Consider the following 27,557-nt stretch of genomic DNA (forward strand, 5'->3'; position numbering starts at 1 on the left):
CATCTTAATTATTTGATAGTTTATCAAAATACCTTTTCCCCAATTATCTGAAATATGCGAAACAGAATAGGAACCAAATGTAAAACCAAAATTTTTGGATATATTCATGTTCCTATTTCTACTATCCGAACCAAGCTGAACCGAAAAGTATTCTAAGTGGATCTGAACTGAAAGGATAAACCAAGCTGAACCGAAAACTATTCTAAGTGGATCTGAACTGAAAATAGGTCATAATTGATACTTTAGCCCTATCCAAACTACCGTATACGTGAAATAACCAAACCTAACTGATACGAGAAATACCCTTGGCCTATTAACTTCCAACGGAGCCTCTGCAGCGAAGAGAGGGTTCACCAAGCTTTATGTAATCCAACGGCAGAAAATTAACCAATAAGAGAACAAGTGATCTTATCAAGAAAGAACAAAAACATAAAAGAGGACAAACGAGTGGATGATATTAACTAAAATCTCAGAAGAAGCTACGAGGCAGCCATGGCTTCCATTTCATCATGCACAGCTCCTTCTGCGAGCTTATTCTCCTCTACCACCAAACCTATCAACAGTTCTTCTTCTTCTTCTTCCTCAGTAAGGCTCTCCTCTCGGTTTCTTGGAACTCGAGTTGTGAAGCTCCGGATAGGACTCGGACCCTCCAACGGGTCTAGAGCCACTTGCTGGTTCAAGTTCGGAAAGAACGGCGTCGATGCTGAGAATGCTGGAATCTATGGCAGCCAATCACGTGATGATTTCGATAGAGACGATGTCGAACAGGTTTTGTCTTCACTTCTAGGTTCTTGAATCACTGTCGTTTGTACAAAGATGTCTATAAAGCTTTAATATGTTCTTGGTTCTTGGTGATTTGTAGTATTTCAACTACATGGGGATGCTTGCGGTTGAAGGTACCTATGATAAGATGGAGGCTCTTCTAAACCAAAACATTCATCCTGTAGATATTCTTTTGATGTTAGCAGCCTCAGAAGGAGACAAGCCTAAGATTGAGGAGCTTCTCAGAGCGGGTGCCGACTATACTGTCAAGGACGCTGATGGAAGAACTGCTCTTGACAGAGCCAGCAGTGAGGAGATCCGTGATTTGATCCTTGGATCTCTCACTCAAAAGGCTTGACAAAATTTTCACTACTAGCTTCTTAATACAGAGAAGTGATGTCTGTTTTTGGTACCTTGGAATCTCAGTCGTTTCAGTGTTTTGTTACTTTTAACGTTTGGTCCAAAAGCCTAAGTGAGCTGCAACATTGAAGTATAGATTGATTTTATTACCAGAAGCTTTACAAAACCAAGAAAAAAAATTAAAATCCCTTTTAAATCAAGAAGGAAGGCAATTCAGCACTACCAACATTGACGTAAGTCTTGTTGGTGCTGCCAAGATCCATAATATAGGCCTGCAAGATGACATTAAGGCGAAGTGAAATTTACCTCACACCATCTGATTTCTCCTTTTCCATTTCCCTGAGGCCTGAGATAAACACATTCACGGTGACATTAATATTGAACTTAACCCTCCTTCTCATTAGATATTTGGTCATATAAAATTGACTTTCGAAGAGGAGAAGAAGTCTAGCGATACTGGATAACAGCATGCTGCTTGCTGCATGAAGGGTGCGTAATCAGTAGGAATGTCAGCAATTCTTCTCTCACGTCCATAGCGATAGCAGCGTTGGCAATGGAGATGAAGTGGCCGGGTCCTCGACATAAGCAAGTGAAACATTAAGATATGACCCCCAAAACGTAAGAGATCATTTATATAAAAATAGATTCCCAAATTTGATGTCCAAAAAAAAAAGATTCCTAAATTTGTTAAATTTTTTTATTAGAACATTTAATAAAATTATCCAACACATATATCATATGTACAAAAATCATGCATCAAGAATACTGATTCAGGCCATTTACAGTTGGAGCAAATAGAAGAAACAAAATGATAAATTTGTGTATGCATAGTCGCTAAACTAAAATACAGTCTTCAAAGATTCAAACTGAAATAGACACTAGAAGCAAGTTACAATCGTATCATCAGATAATTACATTCATTTTAGTTAGACTGACAACTTTTAATGACTACCAGCCAGTAATTTGGCTTTTATTGCTATTATTCCATCAAATGGATACTCAATCATCAACGACCACGGTTTTTGAAGTGTTCACGCTAGAATGCATCATACAATTTCTCATCTTTATTAAGAAGAGTGGTGTGATACCTGCAAAGGGTTCACAAACTAGGGACGCATATAAAATTTAAGAAAAAGATGCCAACTAAGAAGAAACCAATGTTTGCTTTGCTCATATTTTCGCTGGCACATCATGTGAAAAAAACCAACTCGGATCTGCAAAATCTTGGTTAGACTACTATCCATATCATCACTATCTTTCATATCATTTTGTCAAACTATTTATTATGACAAAGTCCAAGTTGATTAGTCAAATATTTTAAAGCTTAAGGAGCCACTTATCCCATACATGGTTGATGGAGAAGGGACACAATTGAGGTAATAGTCCCAAATCCATCAAAGATTCGGTTCAAAACTTCATGGCTCACCAACAATATGTTGTACATGTTTGATAACAAAAATACTAATGCAATAATAAAACAATTATTATCCTGCTGGACTATAAAAGGTTCAAGAACGTGGACTGCTATATACGACCATATATTATATACGCTTATCATTTGTTTTTAATTAACTAGCTATTTTAGTTTATAGCCTAGGGTGTAATGTTGCCTTCATCACGTTTTCTGTTTGAGATAAACGAAGACTAAATCTGATTGCCACGTTATATAAACCATATTATCGCTAAACACTTAGTAGCAGTTCCCCACGAATTACATGTATCCATCATTGACTGAGTTATATATATATTTCAAGAACACTTTCCCTAAATCAATACAAATGTTGTTCTTTTACATACTTGTAAATTTGATACCTAGCTAGCACATAAAAGAGTATTTAAAACGGAATACAAAAGAAATGAAGTAGGACATTATGAAATGTAATCGTTCCTTAAGTTGCAAAGTTTTGATTATTAGTAGGAATTTTACATACAACAAAATGTATTTATTAGTGTTAGTTTGTCTTAACTTTTAACTAATGAGATTTAAATAATGTAGGAAGTCTAGGCGGTGTGTTACAAAATCTATACAAGCTCGTATACCTTTCTTTGTTCTTGCACGTAAAGAAATCAAACTGTTCAACTGACATATATAAAATATGAAATCAACAAGTAGATAAATTAAACAATAATTAGACTAAAGGGCCAAACTGTGCCAGACCTACAAGCTTCATGTACCCCCCTCCTCCTACATTCATATATATATAGATGTCACATTTGAAAGGATTTGACAAACAAAAAGTCTAAATTAATACGATTTTTAGCTTCTCACGTCTTTCTTTTCAATAAGATCAACCTACTCTTCATCAAGCTCTTCTCTCAGAAAGCTCAAATGGAAAACTCAGCACTAAGCAATGTCGTGAGGCGAACAGTAATCTCTAATCAACAGAGAACAATACAAGAGGGTCTAGAAGAGAGTAGTTGGGATATGTACGTTGAAACCGAAGATGGTATCAGCCATTATGAAGATTCTTCCATGATCTCAGATGCTGCGTCTCCTATAATCTATGTCGAAGAAGACACGGCGTCATCTCCGTCTAACAGAACCAAGGTTAGCCCACAGAGAAGACAAATTTGATGTATTTGCATAATACATACATTGATAGGCCTCATCAATGGCAATGCACACACACACATATATATATATATATGTATGTTGTCTCATGTGTTATATATATACATTGATCTTAGCCATGTTTGTGTGTTTTAGGGTTGCAGTGAAATGGAGAACAATACGACAGAAGGAAAAACCATGAACAATTCTAAAACTGAGGTAAGAAACTTTCAACCACGTTCATGTTTTTATATATCTTCTTTTTTTTTGGACAGAATATATATTCTTAATATATAAATTATTGTTTATTTATAGGAGAAAGGATTGAATAAGAAAGGGATAATGAATGAAGAATATTGCGCAGAACTGAAGAAGAGAGGACTTTGTTTAGTGCCTTTGTCGATGTTGTACAACTACATTGGTTGATACTTCGACTGTTTTTAATCGTAATCTTTTATTCTTTTTTTGTGATTATTTTCTGTAAAATCTGTTGAAGGCTAGTAAATTTAGTGCAAGTCGAAATAATGATGGATGATCTATTGTATGTGTAAATTGTACAAGCAAGAGTGAAGATTTGTAAAACATGTCCAAACATGTTAATATAAAGTTAGCATGTTTCCATGTGTAATAAAATGTTATCAATGCCTTCATGCTTGTCACAATATTTGGTACAATCATGTATATATGACTACTTTTGGAACGCCTTGTAGTTCAAATGACTGACTTTTCCTGACTTTTAAAAAAGTTCCGATTCATTTGTTAATGTGCGATTGTGTCAAACAAATTTATATAACATTCATAGCATTTATAGAAATTTCTTTTTAAATTATTCAAGTTCCATTTTGGGAGATTTGTGGACAATATATAAACATGTGGTATTGCCACGTAGTGCTCGGAAACAACCGTCTTTCGTCGTACATATAGATGCAGAGTTACCACTTTGGTTTACAGAGTCAACGTGAGTCTGTGAATGTTTGCTGTAAAAAACAAAAAAAATATAAACATGTGGTATTCTTTCATTTTTATTTAGTTTTTAGATGTGAATTATGATACTAAAATGGTATAAAATCCCAGAAGTTCAAACTCTCACAATTATTGTCCATATCTGGATTACCATTTCATTTCCACAATTTTTACATACAGATATCCAGTCTTAAATGTAAAGAAATTGTATTAAGTTTCACACAAAGCTTTTGAGAGATTTATAGACAATATAAAAATATATAGCCATATATATAAAAATTTAACTTTTGAATTAGCTTTTGAGAGATTTCTAAAAGAGCTGATTTAATAAAATCTATTAATTGTAGACACCTTTTCAAAATATTTGAATTGTTTCTGAAAACTAACAAGAAAATACAATAAACATAAAAAAAAAAGCAATTCTCTCATATGGCCCTTTTTAAGTTTTTGTCACAAAAATAGCTCTAAAAAAATGACCAAAATAGCTCATTTTTGTTTTGAAAATTTTAACATTTATTTTTTATTTTAAAAAATTTGAAACTTTATCCCCAAAACCCCACCCCTTAAATCTAAACCCTAAGTCTAGATTAGTTAACCCAAGGGTAAAAATACATTTTTACATTCTAATAAAACTTATTTTGGTCATTTTCTTCACTGAGGACTATTTTGTGACAAAAATTTTAAAAAATATCTATCCTAGAGAATTTTTTCTTTTAAAAAACTATTCCCTTCGTTTTTAATACAAGTCGTTTTAGAGAATTGTTTATGTTCCAAATTATATGACGTTTTCAGTTTTCTATGTAAAATTTAATAATACTTAATGGTTGAATAGTTTTTAATTTAAAAATTTAATGATACTTTTTAGATAAAAAACAACTTTCTTAATAAGTGTGTTTTACCTAAAAAAATATTATATTTAGGAACAGATGGAGTATCTTTTTGTTTTCTAAAGTAAGACAAATTAATGTGGGGAACTGGGCTGTATGGCGTTAAAAAAACCATAATTCACTTTATGGCCAATTTCCCTAATATATCAATACACCGTTTATTTTTCCTATAATATTGCTATACTACCCTTTTAATCCACCGGTGAAACCTGCAAAAAAAGTAATAATTAATAAATAGTGATTGTAAAAAGAAAAAAAGTGGCTTTGGTTATTCTCACAAATCTAACAAAGTAAATTTTCATTGATAAAATATAGAAAGGTTAATAGATTCATTTTCAGATTTGAGCGACAAAGATACCATTGACTACATTCTTAGTGAAGTTTTGTGGAGGAGAAAACCATTTTCGAAGGTTTGGTAGGTGACAGAAGGTGTTGTATATAAATTGAATAGTGCAGATGATATGGAATAAAACTTAGATGATATGGAATAAATTTGAACGTTTAATATCACCTTATTTTACTTCTGAATTCATACAAATTTAATACTTATGTATTTTGATATATGGGTTGGGGGTTATATTTTCGTGTAGGGCTTAGTGATGATTGGATAGGGTTTAGTTTCTGGAATATTGGGTTCACCATTGCGAAGGCATTACTTGTTTCTATTCTATTTGGATATGGAATAGAACACTTCTGAACTTTCATATCATGTGTTTTAATTTTGGTGATATAGGATTGACATATTACATAATATAATTTAATATTACATAACATAATTTAATATTACATAACATTATGTATTTTTTTAGATTTTGGTATATGAGTTTAGGGTTTATATTTGGGTTAGGGTTTAGTGATTTAGATTTTAGGGTTTAGTTTTTAGATGATATGGAATAAAACTTAGATGATATGGAATATAACTCTCGATGATTATGTATGTGATCAATAAAGTTATACGTGGATAATTTTTTCTTCTTTCAAAAAACCACAACGTCACTTACTTTATAAATTGTAACTGACAACCTATTTCATGAAATGGCAGAACCGGATAGAATGTGTACAAAAAGTAACATTAAATTACCTCAAAATCAATGCTAATTACTTAATCTAATCTATTAAAAGAGGAGTACAAAATTAAACTAACCCTTAAACTTACACAATATTTACAATAGAATGTTCATTGCAATATTTAATAAACCTAACAATAGATATTCTCTGTCTTTCCTGTTTTATTAATGCATTTTCCTAAATTGTTTTTTTAACTAAAAACATGGCAACAATAATTTAAGCAAATCTAAACAATAAGGAATATCAAAACATGAATCAGTTGAGACAATTTTTTTCACGAAAAAGATGATTAATTAGTTTGTACTTTAATAATCATATCATGAATCAGTTGTAATTTGCAATCCAATTTTTATATATATTTATATTACAGTGTAAAAAAAAAGTTGTAATAAGTGAAAAAATCATTTTATCCACACGAGATCAACATATGAACAATAAGAAAACATATACAAACATCATCAATTTGTTCAATGAATATTATATCTTTGTTACGCTCTCCATATACTCAATATAATCAAAATATCTATTTTAATATATCTATATTATGAAAATGGAAGTAAGTATTAGATTTTTTTTTTCATTCTAATAAGTACATGTGCTACCTAATTAATAATTATTAATTAATTGACAACAAATCATTTATTTTGTTAGATTTTTCGCTATCCAAACTTCAAACTTAATTGATTAACTACAAATCATTTATTTTGTTAAATTATTTTCTAACCAAACGTACGATTATTTTTTAACCGGATTATTCTGTAACCAAATTTTACAATAAAACTAAACAAATTTATTTAAAATGTATCTACAAACTTTAAATGTTATAGATATATTCATATATATCATTATTTTATTTCACATGCAAAAATATAAACTATAGATATTTTTATTAAAATATATAAAGTTATTTTTAAAATAGATATTAAATAATTTGATGATTAATACAATTCACACATATAAATTTGAATTATAAGAATACAACAAACAAATTTCAATTTAATATTTTCTCAAAAATGAAAATAAAAGTGAAATTTATTTGGCATATAAAAATAATTTAGAGACATATATATCTATGTTATTAAAACATGATACATTTAATTTTGAAAATATAGATTTATTAATATATATAAACATAATAATTGTTACTTTAATTTAGAAATAAATACATCAAAATGGTTACTATAGTCAAAAAATATAAATCGACAAATATATTATATAATATATTTTTAATTTGTTTTGTATTCTACCATAATATGAGAAATCAACAAATTACACACAATAAAAATAGTCCATTTATCACACTTACAAATCGAATAAATACCCATATGAATATATGTTTGTACAACTATTATATTTTATATTGTAAAAAAAAATATAAGTCTATTTTATTAAATTAAACATTTGTGCGGATGTACGGGTCAAACTTTAGTTTTTCATTGAAACATGACTATCTCACCAATTAAGCCCAATTAATATGGGTAGATTTTTTCTTTTTTTGTGCACATTTAATATGGGTAGATTAACTCTTAATTGTGCTGACAAAAAAAAAACCTTAATTGTATGAGGTGGACCCAAAAAAACCAAATGCTTAAAGAAGGTAGAGATTTGAAACGCAAAGCGGTTTCGTTTCCTTCAGTTCACGGTGATTCACGGATTCCGCATTACAGGAGAAAGCGAGAAAGAGAGAACTCATCTTCTTCCCTATCACACTAGATCGATCTCCTCTCTTTCTTTCACTCTCATCCATCATCAGCTATGGTTTCCCCTACAAAACTCAAATCCATGGATTTCTACAGGTGCGTGATCCTCTCCTCTCTCTCCCGTTTCCACAATCCTCTGTTATCTCTGTTTCATATACATACATTTTTTTTAGATTGAATGCGTTTCGCGTTTTTGGTTATTCTGAATTTTCGAATTGTGGGTTCGTTGTACGTATCCTTGATTGTTGAGAAAGTTCGAATCTTTTCTCTTAATAATACATAAAGGATCTGACTTTCGAGGTGCCCCTTGTTGTTTAGGAAAATCCCGAGAGATTTGACAGAGGCGTCTCTGTCAGGCGCTGGCTTATCCATTGTTGCTGCTCTCGTTATGATGCTTTTGTTCGGAATGGTATTATCCTTTTTTTTTTAACAACATCATCTCTGTCTCTGTTTGATCAAAGATGTGACATTTCGATCTTTCAGGAGCTGAGTAGTTATTTGGCGGTCAACACTACCACAACTGTCGTCGTTGACAAGAGCGCTGATGGCGACTTCTTACGCATTCATTTCAACATCAGGTTCGGTTTCGTGTTTAGATAACGAATCTTCTCTGTGACAGTCACTAGAATCATGAAGATGTGTTTTTTTTTTGCTTGACAAATAATTTGCTATGATAATTTCACATTTTCAACTTGTCTTCTTTTTCTTTTTTTATTGTCATAAGCTTCTGAGTCATGTGAGGGGATGATAATGGTTCTCTATAAGCTGACATTGGTGTTGTATCTTCATTCTTTTTTGTAGTTTTCCTGCCCTTTCATGTGAATTTGCATCCGTTGATGTGAGTGACGTCTTGGGAACTGTAAGTCTCTGCTCATACCTCTCTATTTTGATGTATCCCTTCCTCACTTTCAAATTGCATTTTGCTATAAAGCAAAAACGCTGAAGAAAAAGCTTAAGTCTTGACATTTCTTCAGTTTCAGAATATTTATCTTTGGTTATATGATACATGGTAGACTATACTTATAAGCATTTGAGTCGGCTGTGCTGTTATGATCCGGATTTAATATAATGGTTATCGCTTCCATTTATATTAGTAATTGTCATCATAAAAGTTAGGTGGAACTTAATAATACCTTGAAGAAGTGTTGTTGCCATGTTGCTGAACACTTGAAGCTTGTTACTTTTTCCATGAGTCCCTGTTCCAGTTTGAAAGCAACATTTTCTGAATTTAACCGAGCTATGATAAATATATATGCATATTATTTATATGGCTTGCTCCTAGATCTAAATTTGATGTTTGGATTTTCAGAATAGGCTGAATATAACAAAAACAATTCGCAAGTTTCCAATTGATCCGCATTTAAAGACCACTGGTGAAGAGTTCCACTCTGGCCATGGATCACATGACATCAACCACGGAGAAGAAACTAAGGAAGAGATTCCTGATGGTTCCATACCACTTGTCAGTAGTAGTTTTGATTCATTTTCAAAACAGTGAGTATGCAGTTTCTTTTTTTCTATTGTTCTAGTACTATCTGAGGATTTGAAGATGGATTAACGTAAACTGGCTTTCTTTTGCAGCTTTCCTCTATTGATTGTTAACTTTAATGCACCATGGTGCTACTGGAGTAACCGTCTGGTAATTTTCTTCAGTAATTTCTTATGCTTAGGCTAAAAAGTTCCAATGGTCTTTTCATCTGTTATGCAAGCACTAGTGGTCCAGTACTGGATGTACTCATCATAGTTTGTTCTTTCTGCTTGAACGAGGGAGAACGAATCTGCCTTATTACTTTCTTGACTGCCATGTTCATGTCATTTTCAGAGGGACCTTTACTTTGTTTTTATTTTGTGTATTTATGTGTTACAAATTGTATGTGAAAATCTCTTTTTTTTAATTATACGTTGGTAGCTTTTACGTATCTCAGTACCTGTCTAACATTGAGAAATTCGTTCATGTCTGGTTATGCTGAGCTTCCTTATTGTGTTTTCTTTCAGAAACCGTCGTGGGAGAAAGCAGCTTCAATTATATACCACAAGTTTGCATTAGACTCTTCTTCGTTTTTTATTAAGTTGTGAATTTCGCTATTATTTCTGAACATGGTTATTGCTAATATTCTGCTGCAGATATAATCCCGAAACTGATGGGCGTGTTCTTCTCGGAAGCGTTGATTGCACAGAAGAAGCTGAGCTATGTAAGAGGTATGAAGTAGTTGATGGTTTCCTCAAATATTCTTGTTGTATGAAACTTGCTAAGAAAAAGCTAGTTTGTTACTTTCTTGCTTGTTCACCCACCTTTCTCAATTCTCATAGCTGCTGTTTAAGGATGCATGAGGAGCTAATTTCTCGTTTGATATCTGACACATATTTGGATTTTATATTTTTTTGCAGGAATCATATACAAGGCTATCCATCTATTCGGATTTTCCGCAAAGGCAGCGACCTTAAGTGAGAAACCATCTGATAAGATGTTTAAACTGCCACTAGCATAGTTATAGTTTGTCATATCTTCTGCTTAACCTTATGTTGCAATGCAGCGATAACCTTAAATTTATATTTTGTTCTGTTGCATTTTTTTAGCTTCCTTTGGGGGTCTGTGAACCACATATCTGCTTGTGCAAATATTCTTATTAAAGTGTTACCTGTTTTGCTGTATTCAGAGAGGACCATGGACACCACGAACATGAATCTTACTATGGAGATCGGGACACAGATAGTATAGTTAAGGTAAGATAAATCCAAATTTCATTTAAGGGATTAGGATGTTACGTGTGTTTTTGTTAGTTAGTCTAGTTATATAAAAACAGGTATACAACATATACATATACATGCACATCATCATATCTTTTTGCTGCGTTTTGAGTAAGTATTGAGCAAATGTTCTTCTAAAAGTTTGATACACAAGGATTATTTCTTTCTTCCAGATGGTGGATGAACTGGTGGCACCTATCCACCCGGAGACCCACAAGCTAGATTTGGATGGTATATCCAACAAGACATTGAAACATCTTAAAAAGGCACCAGTTACAGGAGGTTGTAGGGTTGAAGGTTATGTGCGTGTAAAGAAGGTAAAATCAATTCCGACTACTAAAAAAAAGTGAAGACAGATTCAATGTCCCTTCTGTAACTGATTTGCGGCATGTTTGATACGTTTCAGGTTCCAGGAAACCTTATTATCTCAGCTCATTCAGGAGCTCATTCGTTCGACTCTTCTAAAATGAACATGTCGCATGTTGTTAGCCATCTTTCATTTGGGAGGATGTTTTCACCTAGGTTGTTGACCGATATGAGGCGCTTGTTGCCATACATCGGCCAAAGCCATGACAAGCTCAATGAAAAAGCATTCATTAATCAACACGAGTTTGGTGCCAACGTTACTGTAAGTCCCAGCATACCTATTCTTGAAACCTTTACTGACCCTTATCTAATTGTTTCATACACTGTACAGATCGAACACTACCTTCAAGTGGTCAAGACAGAGGTCATTACAAGAAGAACAGCTCAAGAACATTCATTGGTTGAGGAATATGAATACACCGCTCACAGCAGCATAGCTCAGACTTACTACTTACCCGTTGCAAAGTTTCACTTTGAGCTCTCTCCCATGCAGGTTCAGTCAATATCTCTCTTAAATTTCTTAATATATATATACTCTCCTCTTTATAATTAACTCCTTGGTTGTTCTGTTTTTTTTTGGCAGATTATGATAACTGAAAACCCAAAGTCCTTCTCACACTTCATCACAAACCTTTGCGCCATTATTGGTGGTGTTTTCACGGTTTGTATATTCTCAATCTTTCTTCATCATACTACCATAGATTCTATGGTGGTTTTAATGTTGATTTTTTTTTGTTTTTTATTTCAGGTAGCGGGAATACTAGATTCTATTTTCCACAATACAATAAGACTGGTGAAAAAGGTGGAGCTGGGGAAAAACTTTTGATTGGAGACTGGAGGTTAGAGTTTACCATTAATCTATAACACCATAGAAGAACCTCAGACTGTTTTATTTGGAACACATGTTCCTACAGAGGAAAAAACTCAGATAAGAGAAAGAAGTTTTGTTTTGACACTTATCTTAGTTTCTTTATGTTTGTTGAGAAATAATACAACCCAAGTGGAACTTTTTATTCATTTACCTGATAAACAAATGTTTATAAATCAAGCAACAAACACCAACTGAAAAAAGATTGAAAAGAGAAGACAGAAGAGAAACTACTTAGTGTAGGAATAGAGTGGAAGCAAAGGCAGCTACAAGAAGAGCAGCCACAAAGGAAGAAGATGGGGAAGCTGCACTATTTGGAGTTTCTTGAGTTGGAGTAGGTGTGGGTGCTGGTGTCTCAAAGGGTCCTGTCATTGGCGGTGGAGAAGGAGGGGACTCTACCGAGGGAGCAGGAGCTGGAGACGGCAGTGGTGGTGATGATGCGGTGGTGTTTCCGTTTCTGTCAGCCATGACGATGACCACTAGCTTCTCGTTTTTCTGGCAGTTGTTTTTGTTTCCGCTGATGAAATAGTATGGTCCAGAGTGTGTTAATGCGAAAGAAGTTTTGCCATCAGCGAACTTAGCGGTTGGTGCATCTGTGTTGCAGCTGTCGTAAGCGTCTCTTGTGACTTGGAGAACTGAGTCTTGGTTTGGTTGGTAGACGAACACTGCAATTGCATACATTGTTAGTGTGTCACATGTGAAATATGGCTATGATTATGGTTTAATTAGTAACTTACGCAGAGAGTCGCCGATTTGGAATCTGCTTTGCTCTGCCCATTGACTGTAAACTTGAGCACCTGAAGGGACGGTCCAACCTTTTGCACCACCTACCGCAAACTCTCTAGCGTAGGCCTCGCTAACGATCATGAACAGACACATAAGACCGAACCCATGAAGCTTCATGTTCTTTAGGTCTCGAGCCATTTTTTAAGATGTATGTATGTGAATTTAGTGTGTCATAGGGGTTGATGAGACATATGAATATGATGAAAGGCGTTTGAGTTTATATAAAGGTGTGGCTTTTGAGGAAATGTTGCAGAGAAACTCTTTTTATTATCTTTCTCAGATTCTAAGCAAAGCATTGCTTTCAAGAAGTGTTTTAGTTTTCGAATCTCTCATTCCTTGCTTCTCTCAATAGCTTTTGTTCCTTGGTTCTGCATCTTTGCTTTTGTATCTAAAAGACAAAAGAGAGATCTCAAAAAAAAAAAAAAAAAAACAAAAATTGAACAAAACTCCAAATCAAAAGACTAAGATCTTCTTCATGTCAAAAAAATAGCTGACATTGTTCTGAGCTTTTTGGGATCTTCTTCATGAACACTTATAGAGACCAAACAAAAGTTATTTCTTCAGTAATTAACCCATCATTAGTGCGAAAGCCACTGCCATAGCGAAAACAAGTGATATCATACCACCCCTATGTCCTGAGCTCTTCTTTGGGAAATGTTTGGAAGCGCACACTCTTCTCCATTGAAGAAAACTTTTGTCGGAAAACCGTCGCCTCCAGGTATATTCAGTCCATGAATGTTCTTCTTGGTGAAGGAAATAACAGACTGTTGCTTCCCAGGCACGGCAGGGTCTCGTAGTGGATTGGTTCCGTTAACTTGACCCACAAGATAGTTCAAACCAGGCAAGCCTTGGAACATAACAGTCCTATTATTTGGTGGAACACGTGTGCCGTTAAATGAGTAAACGTTTTCATACCCTGGACCTGCTTTACCCATATCAACCGCTACAAACCAATCCTCAAACGCGAAATCTCTCCAGTTGAAAACGGTTAACCTAGCAGTCCAACCGTCTCTGTAATCAGTGTTAACGTGCCAGTTAATACTGACTCCACAGTTATCAGGACAAGGGAGTTTCTTAGGTATTGGCATGTGGTTTTGTTTGGCCCATGCTTTAGCTTTTAGGGTTCGGTTTTTGAATGGGACAAGGAGGGCGTCTGGAGGGAGGAGTAGCGGGTTACAGTCAGCATTGCAAGTGTCGGTATCTATGTCATTGCATCCGCAAGCGCAAGTGTTACAAGGCACTGCAGAGTTGTTGTAATAGGCAGAGAAAGAGACCGCAACATCTTGAGGCCTGAGCTTTTGGTTTGGTTATGTTGCATACAACTTGCCAGCTGGCTATGGCATATGTTATAGCCGGTAGCCCGCTGGAATCCGGGAATGACGACGGGTCAACCCAAACTGTAACGCCCCGACCCGCCCACGGCTAATGGGCCACCCACGCCCGCTCTCTCGGCCCGTGGGCCCATCACGTCTGACGGTCGGTCCGTTAATTTTTCAAAGGCTCGAAATCATTGTTTACTGACCCTGCAATCACCACCCGACCTTTTCCCATGCTTTGGCTTCACTCGCACGCTATCGCGAATCACTTCCCGATAGGTCACCCATCATTCCACTACTCCAGCTCAAGCACGCTTAACTCTGGAGTTCTTTCAGGATGTGCTCCGAAAAAGGTAAGTCAACTTTGGTGACATAGGTAGCCAAATCAATTCTCTTAAGTCTTTTCACATATCACAACTCGGGATGTTACACAAACGGCCAAACCGGTGGCCCGCATTTGTACTGAGGATTGAGAACTCCATCGATCTTCCAGTGTTAGAGCTGTTTTGTTTAGGTCAGGAGGCAACTTGAAAACCTAAAAAAAATTGAGAGAACAAAAATAACTTCAAAACCTTAAATCAAATTATGAGAATCCTTACCTAATTTTTATTTATTTTTATTTTGTAACGGTGTGTCTGGACCGAGGCCAAACTAATTCTCAAGGGAACAATACTCACAAGTAGTTCGGTTTTTATTGTAATGAAACCTAAGACATGATCCCATGTCCGTTTTAATTCCTGGTAGATATATTGTTTTAGACAACAGAGATTAACTACTTACCTGCAACTGGAACATAGATCTAGCTTTCCAAGGATCCATAATAGGTGGCAAAAGAGTTCCGTTTTTGCAACAGTAAGGTAACTTTCCTGTAACGTTATCTTCCTTCCTCTCAGGAGGCAAATCGGAAATGTCTTGCTTCTTCTGACAGTTCATGACCTGAGAGAAGTCTAAGTCTTTGTAATACTGTCCAGCTTTGCTGTTAAGGCATTCAGATGGATCTCTCTTGTGAGTGTAAGCTCCTCTCATCGTGTTTATAATCTCTCCTCGCATCCATTCCCAGGTCAGGTTCCAACGGTCCAACCGACCGAGCGGACTATCGTTGTCGATGGTCACTTGGGCTAAGTAGTTGCTGCCAAATGATTGCAGAACATCGTATACTATGTTCAGATCACCGTACCTTCTCGGTGCAAACTTTGTCTTTGGTCCGGTCTTGACCTTGAACTTAGGGTTTCTCTTGCAACAAACCTGCATATTTCCTCCTGTGGAAGAAAATAGAATCATCATGTAAAAATCATAATTATTTTTTTATTCAATCATCTTTATAATTAAATTCCCTTGAGAGATTATATTCTCACACACTATTTACAAATTAAGGTCTATAGCTCGTTAATCTTTACATAATAAATACTTTCTCTCACCTCGAAAGTTTAGACAAATAATATTTAATATATATAAAATGTTTAGCTCTAATTAGTACGAAGCATTTTGAAAATTTTTGAAAAAAAACCCAAAAATAAATTTATGCGGATTTGTCTTGAACCCAAAGAAACTATTGTACTAATCGAACATTAACGAGTTGAACATAGCTCAAGAAATCAACCACATTTACTACCCATAAATTTCACAAACTTCTATTTTCAGATTAAAAATACTAAATTTTTATGTAGTTAGGTCTAAGAGTTTTGATATCATGTCAAATTTTATAAACTTACAAAATCAAAATAATGTCTAATATATAATAAGATGTTTAACTCTAATCAAGTTTTGATATCATATCAAATTTTATAAACTTACAAATCAAAATAATGTCTAATATATAATAAGATGTTTAACTCTAATTAATCAGTACGAAACATTTTGAAAATGAGCTCAAAAATAAATTCATTCGTGTTTACCTCTTGGACCCAGAAAGACTATTGTACTAATTGGACAATAAGAATTGAACATAGCTCAAGAAAACAATTACTACCCATAAATTTTGCAGCCTATTATTTTCAGATTGAAAATACTATTTTTTTTTAAGTAGTTAGGTCGGTCTTGATATCATGTCAAATTTTATAAACTTACGAATCAAAATCAATTGGCTATGGGTGCATCATTTCAAATCCATAATATATATCACTTATGTCACATCTGATTTCCCAGAGTGAGAGTTTCAGTTGCACACTTTTTACATACTAAAGTTCATTAATTTCTACGTAATCCCAATAGTAAACGCGAGACTACTTGATGAAAGGAACAAAACAACTAAAATGAGTGTTTCTAAAACGTAAGCAATTACATAATAAATGCATACAACTATATTATTAAAACCGAAGTACTTTTTGGTTTCAATGGCTAAATGTGTAAATAAAAAAAAAATACTAAAAATATTACTTGATGAAAACTGCTTTATACCTCTCTAAGATGATCTTCACTCACGGCCAGTTGTACATTGCGTTATCTCGAGTGACATCACCGGAGGGGCTTAAGATATTAGACGATACCTCTTAAGTCAGATGGAGCTGATGGAGTAACCAATATACTCTACAAAGAGATCTTTAAGGGCCTCCAAGACACAAAGGTTAGCATTTTTTTTGCTAAATCACAAAGGTTAGCATTGAACTGGTTTAGTTAGTATGCTATTTCCGAAACGATACGTTTTCAATTACTGACCTCATCACTATCATCGCAGGGAAAGAAGGCAATGTGGTATTGAACAATTGTTGGCTTCGACCAAGATAACATTTTCGGCTGTTGTAAGCATAATATTTACAAAGACTCGACTCTATCTTCTCTTACCGTTTTTTATTTACTACTTCGATGAAAACCATCATCTTAGCGCTTTAAAATATAATTTACTACTATATGCCTACTAAATAACTCCTAAATAAATAGAATCATCTAAGAATAAACACTACTATTTAATATTTAACCTTACTACAAAATGTAAAAAGAATAATTTACTACTTTTTTTTTTGACGTCAAAAAGCCATTCTATTACTCAAACTTGAGGTGGTCTGGGTAACCAAACCGGAATAGAACAACCAACAAAATGTAACTTCCTATGAAAAGATCTAGCAGTCTTAGCCAAAAAATCAGCAATCTGATTGTGCGCACGTGGAACGTGAGTGATGTTGAATGCCGGAAAGCATATCTGTAGCGTCTCTATCCTCTCCGATTCCGTCGAAAAGCTTGGCCACGCCTGAAGATCCTTTACCATTGCAATTAACTCCTTACAGTCTGTCCCACAGTTTTGGCAGGTCGAATGTTGCAGCATATTCTCCATCGCCCACCGCAGTGCTTCTACTTCCGAGTGTAAGGCTAATTCGCGTCGGGGAAAGTTTCTTGTCCCCATAAGCTGAGCGTTCCCAGAACCATCCATCCATGCCCATCCGCTCCCACTAAAGACGGCAGAAGACGTCCAAGATCCGTATAGCCAGCAAATATTTCCCAAGCTTATGACTTGGAGTTCCTCATTTATATTATCTTGTGCCACCGCTTGTACCACTTCATTAGCATCAAACCAGGCTTGACATTCACTCTCTGCATGTCTAACCAGTTCCAAAGGATCTCTATCTATTCCCCTGAAGAGTTTTTCATTCCTGGCTTTCCAAATGTACCATATTATCCACGGATAAGGATCCCTATCTTGCTCTGGCCCAATGATACTATTTTTCCTCCAGAATAGATAATCCGTATTACTATAGACACTCGAAACCGGGAAAATATTTGGGCATGTCGGAGTTGCTGATAAAGACCACACTTGAAGAGCTGGTGGGCATTCAAAGATTGCATGTGTGATGGTCTCCTCCACTTCTCCACATCTTGGGCAATAATTGTCACACCTCATATTACGTCTAATTAAGTTCCTCGTAACTGCCACATGACCACTTAACAACTGCCATATAAGATGGCATATCTTCGTAGGAGCCTTCAATTTCCACGCAAAATCTTGGAGCTTGGTAATACTTGGCTCCAAAACTTCCTCTTCCTCCGTTAACTTTAATAAATTTTGAGCCACCCAATATCCCGATTTGACCGTGTAATGCCCATTCCTTGTAAAGTTCCAGCAGAAAGTATCACGACGGTGAGTTGAGCTTATGGCCAAACTCCTTATGAGAGGTATATCCTCAGGATTAACATAGCTTTCCAATAGTCTCACATCCTAATATTTCGATCCCTGATCAATAATATCGCTTACTCTCATATTAGGATGCATCACTGGCGCTATGGGGACAGCTGGCCTTGCGGGGTTCGATGGAATCCATGGATCCTCCCATACCTTAACTTCATAACCTGAATGTATCTTCTGTCTAATGCCCAATAATAACAACTTCCTTGCTGCAGAAATGCTAGTCCACACATAGGATGGACTGCTAGCAGCGTTTACTCTCAATGGAGAACTCAAACTATAATATCTTCCCCGTAAGACTCGAGCGACCGGAGAATCAGGGAACTGTACAAGTCTCCATAGTTTTTTAGCCAGAAGAGCTAGATTAAACTCATGGATCATTCGGAAGCCAACTCCACCCTCCTCTCTTGGTAGACACAGACTTTTCTCCATTTTGCCCAGTGTATCCCTCTTTTTGGAGGATTCGAGCTACACCAGAACTGAGCGATATCACTGGCTAAATTTTCGCATATCTCCAAAGGGAGCAGGAACGTCGACATAACGTATGTCGGAAGAGCGAGCAGAATGGATTTAATCAGCACTTCTTTTCCACATTTTGAGAGCCATCTACATGTCCATCCATTCACTCTGTGCATCAGTTTATCTTTCAGAAATGCAAAAAGTTTACATTTAGATCCGCTTATGTCTTCGGGTATGCCTAAGTATGTTCCCATTCTTCCTTCATTCTGTATCCCAAGTGCATCTTTAATCTCTTGTCTAGTAGCTACATTGATCCGCTTACCAAAGAATAAGGACGATTTGTCGAAGTTAATACATTGACCAGATGCTTTACCATATCTCCTGACTACTTTCATTACTTCTTTACATTCACGGAGCTCCACCTTACAGAAGAAAAGGCTATCATCAGCAAAGAGAAGGTGGGATACCGACTTATATAATTTACTTACATGGCAGCTAAGCACTCACTTATATAAAAATACAAATCTGATCAAATGAAGCATTCACACGATATTAGATAACAATTTCTCAAAATATGTTGTTGACTAATTGAAATACATAATAACTAAAGGCTTAACTGTTGAGCTTAAAATTTGTAAAAAAAATATTAAGTATAAATTAATTGCCACAACTGGATACTCAAAAAAAAAAAGATATTATTCCCGTATTCGAGAACTATAATTATTAAACACAATATTCAATATTCAAAAATTCGCAATCAAACATTCATCGCCTATATTGCTTTTTTTTGTTTCTTATTTCTCCATTTTTCCTCATTAATAAATTTATAAGTGCCATTAATTATATACTTCCTTCGTTTCATTAAGATATAAGTTTTAGGAAAAAAAAAGTTTTACAAAGATAGATTTTTGTATGTTTTTATACAAAAATTGAAAATTACAATAAAATTAATTGGATTTATTAAAAGACTATTGGTTAAAACACATTGAAATTTTTTATAATTTCAAATAACGATGCATGATTAATCTGTTTTCTTAATATGTGTGAAAACACCAAAACATCAATCTTTAAAAAACAGAGGGAGTAATATATAAGCAAATATAACCAAAGAAATATCACACAAAGGAAACAAACAAAAGCCAAAAAACAACCTCCATTGTTAGTAATAGATACTTGTATCTAATTTTTTAGGACCAAATCCGATAGATTCATGTATTTCTTAGTGTTATAAAATTAAAACACAATAAAAACATTATAATTTAGTATTAAAACAGAAAAAAAAAGAATGCAATAATTTTTAGTTATATAGTTGAAATTTGTCGTAGATAACATAATCAAACTCACACCCAACTTAACATAAAAGAAAATTTACAAAAAATTACATCTTTAATAAAAACCGATCTATCAAATCCCGCCCGTAGGGCGGACCTACCCTAGTATTTTATGTTATTTAAAAAAAAATTAAATATAATATTACTTTTTTGTGAACTTTCCGTTTTTTATGAAATCATATTATATATACATATATTTTCGTTTTCAATTCTCGTTTTTTAACTTCATAAAAATTTTCCTTTTTATAATATGTGTATATTTTTCAAAAATTTTTAAAAGGAAACTAAATATAAAAATAAATAATAGTATTTAAAATGTAAATTAATTTATTAAGGGTATCAGTGTAATCAACAATTGTGAGAATTAACGTGAGAGCGACACATAGGAAATTGACTTCTGAAATAATATTATAGATATAAGTACGCTGAATTTTTCGTTTAAACAAATATATTTTTGTTCCTCAAATTGATTAAATCACAGAAAACAATAAATATCTTTATAAATAGTAAAATTTCAAATATCTTTATAAATAGTTAAATTACTGTAGTTGGCAACTTGGCATACTCTTAATCTCTTATCCAAATTGAAATATTCTTCTCAGCGTGTTTTTTCAAAATCCATCTTTAAAAAATTAGGGAAGTTCTTTATTGAGTACACTCGTCTAACTGAAATGTGTTTGAATATATCACAAAAAAAAAAAAAACTATAATCGAACTTACCCTGAAGACAGGTGAAACTCTTTTACCTTTACTTATTAATAAGATAGTAATTAATTATAACGTATAATCAAGTATTTTTAGTTAACTGGAAAAAATATATTAAATATGAAGTCTAGGGATCACACGATCAGGTGATGCTTATAATGAAACTACTATTGGATACTTGATGTGATTTCAGATTTATAGGAATTACATATGGTTTCAGTGCACAATCATTTGGTATTATTTTTTTTTGTTAAAGGATTTCGATCTTTTGGTAATTAAGAAATGAGTATCCAACAAATAAAATGTATAAACCATTTGATCTTTACAATGTCAAAATTTTGGTTTGATTAATGGGATCTGTTATTGAACATCCCTTTTGGCTTTACCAAAGACGAACATTGCGTTTTAGTCTTTGTATATATATTTGTTTTGGAAACAGCTTTGGTCTTTCTATATAAGACCGTAAGAAGTCTTCGAATTATATTATTTATCATCAATCATGCATTAATTAATTTAATTTTTGTATATTTTTTAAATCTGTCTCCAGGCTCTTATTTAGTCGTGTCTTTGAGTTGCCAAAATATCAAAAGTTTGAGAAAAAAATGAGTCGTCTTGAAGCTGAAGGAAGAGCCCCAAGTTGCTGGTGGCGCTTTGGCTTTTGGTTAACCATCTTAGCTGGACTTATCATTCTCATAGTTTGGATAAATCTACGTCCAACGGGTTCAGACATTCCAAAATGCTCAGTCGAATACTTTTACGTTCCAGCCCTCAACAAAACCCTAAACTCACGACTCAACACCACTCTCAACTTCATGGTTCGTCTAGCTAATCCAAACAGTGAACAAGGAATCTACTATGACGACGTCCACCTTTCCTTCTCCAGCGTCACCTATGTATTCATCGCTAACTACACGGTGCCAAGATTCTACCAGGGACGCAAGAAGAAAGCCAAGAAGTGGGGTCAGGTTGTGCCTCTGAACAACCAGACAGTTTTAGAAGCGGTTTTGCCTAATGGATTGGCGAGTTTTCGGATAAACCTGAAGACACAAGTGAGGTACAAGAACTCGTTTTGGAAAACTAGGAGGTTTGGGGTCGACGTTGGTGCTGAAGTTGGAGTCAACGGGGATGGAGTTAAAGCTAATAAGAAAGGGATTAGGTTGAAGAAATCTGACTCTTCTTCATCTTCTTCATTAAGAAGCTATTTTCCTGTTTGTGTTTTGACGAATCTGCTTGCTTTCTTTGCTATTTGTTGAACTGTTTGGTGCTTTTGATTTTCATTTGCTTCTTTGTTGTTGTTGGTTTTATTTACTCTTTTTTTTTGGGTCAAATTTGGTTTTATTTACTCTTTCATTAGAATTGCTTTGAGTTTTTTTTCCTTGAACTTTTATTGTTTCTTTTTTGTATTCTTCCGTCTTTTTCTTTGTAGCTTCTCAAGTCGACCAAGTACTTCATTGAATAATTGATCCTATTATTGTTTTGTTTTGCGCGGGATGTGATTATTAGTTTCGTTATTTTTAAGAAAAAGATATTAAATCTGTTTAATCTGGATATTCGTTCGGTTTTAAGTTTTGTTTTTGGTTTTTAATCTTTTAAAATATAATTATTATTTTAAATTAATATTCATTTTAGTTTATTCGGTTAAAATGTTTGATTTCTTGTTTTTTTCCGGTAAAAACCAAAAATTAATATTATTTATTTATTTTCATGTTATGAATTTTAGATAGCCGTCATGTCGAACCAATAATTTCATATTATAGTTTCTAAACAGATAATAGTTTAAGAAAAAGAAAAAAAAATTATTAAGACAAATCATTTCAGTACAATTTGGTTGGTAGTGAAAAAAGCATTAAGAAAAAAATTTCAACTTTCAAAAAAATTAGATTTTTCAGTTGTGATGAATACTTAGTTGCAAAGTGCTCACATCAAGGTGCACATGTATGTGTATATAAAAAATATATGAAAATAGTTGACAAATATATAAAGATATTGTTAATTAATATTAAATGACATTTTTGTTCAAAATAATACATGAAAGATAAAATTAAAATTAATTTAAAATAAAAAGGCCTTCACATTAGTCATTTTTTCATATAAAGAAAATAAAATTGTATCCGTAAATAGGGGTGGGCACATATCGAATATCTGGGTATTTGGAAGCATTCGTGTCGATTTGATCTTTAGCCACCTAGATATTCGGTGACTCGGATATCCGAAATATTTTAGAAATTTTAAAGAATATCCGATTTGATCCGTAAATAAAATAAAATTTTAAAAATAATTTAAAAATTTAATAACAACATTTTATTACAAAAATAAAAAATTAGTTAATTTTTTAAATTCTAGTATCTAATATAATAAATTTAAGAGCAATTGCACCTGATATACACGGAAAAAAGATTAATTCGTCGGCTGGTTATGTACTGTTTGAGGTTCTATATATTCCAAAAATAACCCTATATATAGGTGTTCGTACTCTGTATCGGCTACGATATAGGGAGCTAGAAATTCAAGATGTTGCTTTAATAATGAATGTTGTCTACTGTAGCAAGTTATAGAATATATCGAACACTGCAAACAATCCAGCTTCTCCATTATATCTCACATTACTAAAGTAAGAAGAACATTTTTGCGGAGTCTACGAAGAACACCTCTCGATTAATTACCGGAAGAAAATTCTTGTAGTTATGGTTTCCGCACGGCTTGTTGACTGTTCAGAAGAACCTGAAGAACCAGACATGCAAAAAATTCCGGAGATGATGTTTGCCGCCGGCGAAGAACCAGTTGGGGTTCGAATTCTTACTTATCAATCATCCACTGCTCCACAACGCATCTTAAATGCGTTAGATGAATAGGAGGTTGATATTATTAGGCGATCTTCATTTGGGAAGTTGATAGAGATAGCCGACAAACCCGTATTTTCCGGAAGATTTGCGCGATATATGTTATCAAGGCAGCTGAAGACAAAGAAAAAGCATGAAACTTGGTTCCGATTTGCAGGTAAACCGGTAAGATTTTCTATTAGAGAATTTGCGATTGTGACGGGATTACCTTGTGGGAATTTCCCGCAGAAGTCAAAGATGAAGTTGAAGGCAACAATAGCGGAGCAACCTTATTGGCCATGTTTATTTGGAAAACTTGAAGTGGTTACAGTGTCCTCTGTTATAAAGATGCTCTACCGCAAAACGGTTAAAGACAGAGACATCCGTATTAGATATGCATGCTTGGCGTTGCTTGAATCAGTTCTTCTTCCAACTAGTCTTAATATGAAGATATCTAGAGATCATGTTGAAGCTATTAAAGATCTAGATGCCTTTTTTCGTTTCCTTGGGGACGGGTAGCAGTTGATATGCTGATGGCTAGTATCAAAGAGAGAGATGAGATAGCTTTGTCTCAAAACACTATCGCATTAAAAGGATTTGCTCTTGCAATACAGCTTGTAATGGTTGCAGCGGTTCCGGCGTTGACTGAGGTTGTGCAAGATTCGTGTTCTTCATCTGATTCTGATAGTGAAGATATTGATGGAAGTGGGCGAGATATTTTTACAAAGAAACGGACTCTCAATCCGGCACATGCACGGAATTTGGACAAGAGAACTGATGTAAGTCATTTTATCTCCCAATATTAGTTGTTTCTTGTCTATATATAGTAGAAACTTGCAATTGGCCATATATCTTATATTAGTTCTTATTTCATATTTGGTTACAAATTGATTAATGTAGCCCTACTGAATAACATATTTTTGTTTGTGTGAAGGTTATTGTTCATAGCATCTTGGTTCAAGATCCAGAGCGACCTATTGATGAGGCCATTTTAGTTCGGCATGATGAAGTTCATGATTCAAGAGTTGATAACTTGGTCGAGGCCATCAGGCGTAACTATCAATTCAATAATTCGTGTTTCCGCGGTGGGATTAGAAAGATTGATGTTGTTCATATGCGAGAAAAGGTCAAATCATCTGCAAAGTGTAAGAGACCAAAGAAGGATATTACTACTTCGTCGGAAGCTGAGAACAGTGTCATCGTTGACCTTGTGCTTGACAAAATCAAACCTCAGATTGATGTACTGGAATCCAACATTAAGATAGGTTCATCTCGTGTTGATGCCATAGAGGGGGGTGTTCGTAAACAAGTTGAGACGTTGTTGGGTAAGTTTAAGGGGGAAATGCTTTCATCTCTTAAGGATATCGTTTCAGAAGTTTGTAAAGACCACCTTGCTGCGCATAACGGCCCGGGAAATTATCAACCGTCTTCTCCGACAAATTTAATCGTTCCCAGATGTCATACCAGCCATGTTGCCGACGCAAATGCAAAGACAATCGAAAACGTTCTACGTGACACTAGTCAATACTCTACACCTCCCCGCTCGAACCGTATATGTGAGGTATCAATTATGTTCACATAATTTTTTGGAAATTTGTATAACCGTTTATTTCTTGTCTTATGAACTAACAACTTATTTTTATAACATTCAGTCCGTTAATCCTACTCCGACGAAGAAACAACAGGTTGAATCCGGCAATGTATGTGGAACTCCGGTAATTCAGTCAGGTGCGCAATCAGCTAATAGCGAGAATCGATCGAGGCAACAGTCATTCCAACAAAAGTTGGTAAGATGTTTGAACTGTTATCGGATTGACTTAGTGATCTATATTATATGGTAGAATAGTTTTAATTTATTACATTTATTGTTCTTCTAAATCAGACTCCGCAAAATAACAAAGACAACATTGCAGATGAACCTTCCTTTTCGCTTGGTCTAACTCAGGATGAACAGATTCAAGAAGACATCCCTATTTTGGGACAAACTTGTCCTGACCATGTACAGTTGTCTCACACGAATGTGGATGACAATATAGAAGGAATTTCATCGTCACGTAGAAGTAAGAGGCAAAAGACGGTTCCATCGGGTCTTGTAGAGGATTACCTTTGTGGGCCTCATTTATTGTCAAGGGCTAAGGAATCTCAGAGGAGCATATTTGCGACACTTGATATTTCAGAGTTGGTAAGGAAGTTCACGAATCTGGAGTACAAAATGAAGTCAAATTTGTAAGTTTTGTTCGTTCTTTGCATTAACATCAGTTGGAAATATTGAATATATTACTAAATGTTCTTTGCTTTTGGTTTTTAGTGTGATCAACGTTTCTGGTTTAGCTGTGTCTAGAAGGGAAATTCTGCTAATTTGTGAGAGGCAACGAAATTACACTGCCAAGGTATTTTCCGGATAATAGCAGTATTCAACTATATATAATGGTGGTATATTTGTTCTTATATTATCTACGTCTACAGGTTGTTGATATTCTTATTAGAGTTTTACGGTCGGTTATTTTGGATCAGTTACCTTCTGAAGGTTCACAGAGTGCTGAGTTTCTTGATACCAAGTTTGGTGCTGCTATAATGAAGAACTTTCCCAGGTTTCTTAAGAGTAAGAACAAGGAGTCCTACATATTTCCAAAATCATTGAGTGGTATTTTCCCAACCAAAGAAGCTCCAAAGGTCAATCCAAGAAAGTATTATTTTCCTTTAAATGTTGGGAACAAACATTGGGTTGGTATTTGTTTTGACGCTGTGTGTGGGACTGTCACCATCCTAGATTCATGCTTGGCATTGCACAAGCAGAAGGCGTTAGAGAAGATAATTACCCCTGTCATACAAATGTTACCGTATCTTGCTAGATATGCTTCTCTTGACATTGAAACTGATCCGGTTATTCAGTGTTATGATGTTGCTAGGCCAAAATCAGTCGTCCAGATTAAGAATGAAGCCGATTCTGGTTTGATGTCTTTGCTCTTTATGGCGAGGCATGCTTTATATGGACCAGAAGCTTGTAAGAATATTGGTGATGATGTGCTCGTAGAGAAGAGTAAGAGTGCAGCAATACTGGCGTATGAGTTCAAGGAAAAGTTATAGGGTATGCTTGATGCTGAAGTGTTTGTTTTTCTAAGTTTCCTTTTTAATTCTTGTAATGAGTTGGACTTGTATAATTGAGACAACTTGTATGTAATATGTTGCTTGTGTACGTTTCCTTTGGACTTTCAAACTCTGTTATGTTCTTGAACTATTTTCATATATTATATTTGGCTGTGTTAAATAATTTTTTTTAATACATTTCAAATTGTTCTCGAAAAAGCTATAATTTAAAATTATTGTATAAATGGGAAGTAATCCGGTTTTAATAATTGGATTTTTTAGTTCAGTTACCTGATTAAGCCATAAGAACATCCTATTTATGTTATTAGAGGAAAATATTCTTAGTTTTGATGTTGGAAATACGACAACAAGTGTTGTTGTTGATGTTTACAAGTAGTGCACGCGTATAGAAAGTTGTGTGAGTTGTCTTATCTTTCCTATACAATTTTCAGCTATGTGTCGTGTTCTATGAAGTATCGAATATCATCATCATACCTATAGTAGAGTAGGCAACTTTGTCCTTCAATTATTTTTGTGGATGAATTATTGGTTTATCTTATCCATGGACTTGTTACCACAATTCGTCTATATATTTCGATACTTGTTTACAAGTTATCATCCATTTACTTACAGTCAGAAGGGAGCAGTGGAATAGATTAATATTGTT

General features: G+C 34.4%; 6 protein-coding genes and 1 pseudogene across 6 annotated transcripts; 5 read left to right on the forward strand and 2 right to left on the reverse strand.

The window, feature by feature from the left end:
• The first annotated feature begins 397 nt into the window (after nucleotides 1-397).
• Nucleotides 398-1,271, forward strand: LOC125601450 (protein LHCP TRANSLOCATION DEFECT-like). Its single transcript, XM_048773623.1, has 2 exons — nucleotides 398-768; nucleotides 863-1,271. The coding sequence occupies exons 1-2, from the start codon at nucleotides 493-495 to the stop codon at nucleotides 1,118-1,120; spliced, it is 534 nt and encodes a 177-aa protein (XP_048629580.1). The 5' UTR covers nucleotides 398-492; the 3' UTR covers nucleotides 1,121-1,271.
• Nucleotides 1,272-3,426: 2,155 nt separating this feature from the next.
• On the forward strand, nucleotides 3,427-4,200 carry LOC125601454 (vascular-related unknown protein 3-like). Its single transcript, XM_048773627.1, has 3 exons — nucleotides 3,427-3,670; nucleotides 3,830-3,892; nucleotides 3,989-4,200. The coding sequence occupies exons 1-3, from the start codon at nucleotides 3,452-3,454 to the stop codon at nucleotides 4,097-4,099; spliced, it is 393 nt and encodes a 130-aa protein (XP_048629584.1). The 5' UTR covers nucleotides 3,427-3,451; the 3' UTR covers nucleotides 4,100-4,200.
• Nucleotides 4,201-8,215: 4,015 nt separating this feature from the next.
• LOC125601451 (protein disulfide-isomerase 5-3-like) lies at nucleotides 8,216-12,422 on the forward strand. The gene is made up of 15 exons (XM_048773624.1): nucleotides 8,216-8,387; nucleotides 8,610-8,700; nucleotides 8,775-8,869; nucleotides 9,093-9,150; nucleotides 9,601-9,785; nucleotides 9,873-9,930; nucleotides 10,287-10,327; nucleotides 10,416-10,490; nucleotides 10,680-10,736; nucleotides 10,949-11,015; nucleotides 11,213-11,356; nucleotides 11,446-11,667; nucleotides 11,737-11,898; nucleotides 11,989-12,066; nucleotides 12,154-12,422. Exons 1-15 carry the CDS (start codon nucleotides 8,347-8,349, stop codon nucleotides 12,229-12,231), a joined length of 1,452 nt encoding a protein of 483 aa, XP_048629581.1. The 5' UTR covers nucleotides 8,216-8,346; the 3' UTR covers nucleotides 12,232-12,422.
• Nucleotides 12,393-13,272, reverse strand: LOC125601453 (early nodulin-like protein 3). The gene is made up of 2 exons (XM_048773626.1): nucleotides 13,011-13,272; nucleotides 12,393-12,938 (listed from the first exon to the last, which is right to left on the reverse strand). The coding sequence occupies exons 1-2, from the start codon at nucleotides 13,195-13,197 to the stop codon at nucleotides 12,508-12,510; spliced, it is 618 nt and encodes a 205-aa protein (XP_048629583.1). The 5' UTR covers nucleotides 13,198-13,272; the 3' UTR covers nucleotides 12,393-12,507.
• Nucleotides 13,273-13,450: 178 nt separating this feature from the next.
• On the reverse strand, nucleotides 13,451-15,687 carry LOC125601455 (annotated as a pseudogene).
• A 5,840-nt stretch (nucleotides 15,688-21,527) lies between these two features.
• LOC125601452 (protein NDR1-like) lies at nucleotides 21,528-22,579 on the forward strand. Its single transcript, XM_048773625.1, has one exon. The coding sequence runs from the start codon at nucleotides 21,587-21,589 to the stop codon at nucleotides 22,235-22,237; it is 651 nt and encodes a 216-aa protein (XP_048629582.1). The 5' UTR covers nucleotides 21,528-21,586; the 3' UTR covers nucleotides 22,238-22,579.
• Nucleotides 22,580-24,336: 1,757 nt separating this feature from the next.
• Nucleotides 24,337-26,890, forward strand: LOC125601460. The gene is made up of 6 exons (XM_048773635.1): nucleotides 24,337-24,582; nucleotides 24,738-25,364; nucleotides 25,456-25,590; nucleotides 25,686-26,029; nucleotides 26,112-26,193; nucleotides 26,270-26,890. Exons 1-6 carry the CDS (start codon nucleotides 24,337-24,339, stop codon nucleotides 26,888-26,890), a joined length of 2,055 nt encoding a protein of 684 aa, XP_048629592.1.
• Nucleotides 26,891-27,557: the final 667 nt, after the last annotated feature.

The sequence above is a fragment of the Brassica napus genome, unplaced genomic scaffold (assembly GCF_020379485.1).
Source record: "Brassica napus cultivar Da-Ae unplaced genomic scaffold, Da-Ae ScsIHWf_2572;HRSCAF=3319, whole genome shotgun sequence".
Taxonomy (NCBI): Eukaryota; Viridiplantae; Streptophyta; class Magnoliopsida; order Brassicales; family Brassicaceae; genus Brassica; species Brassica napus.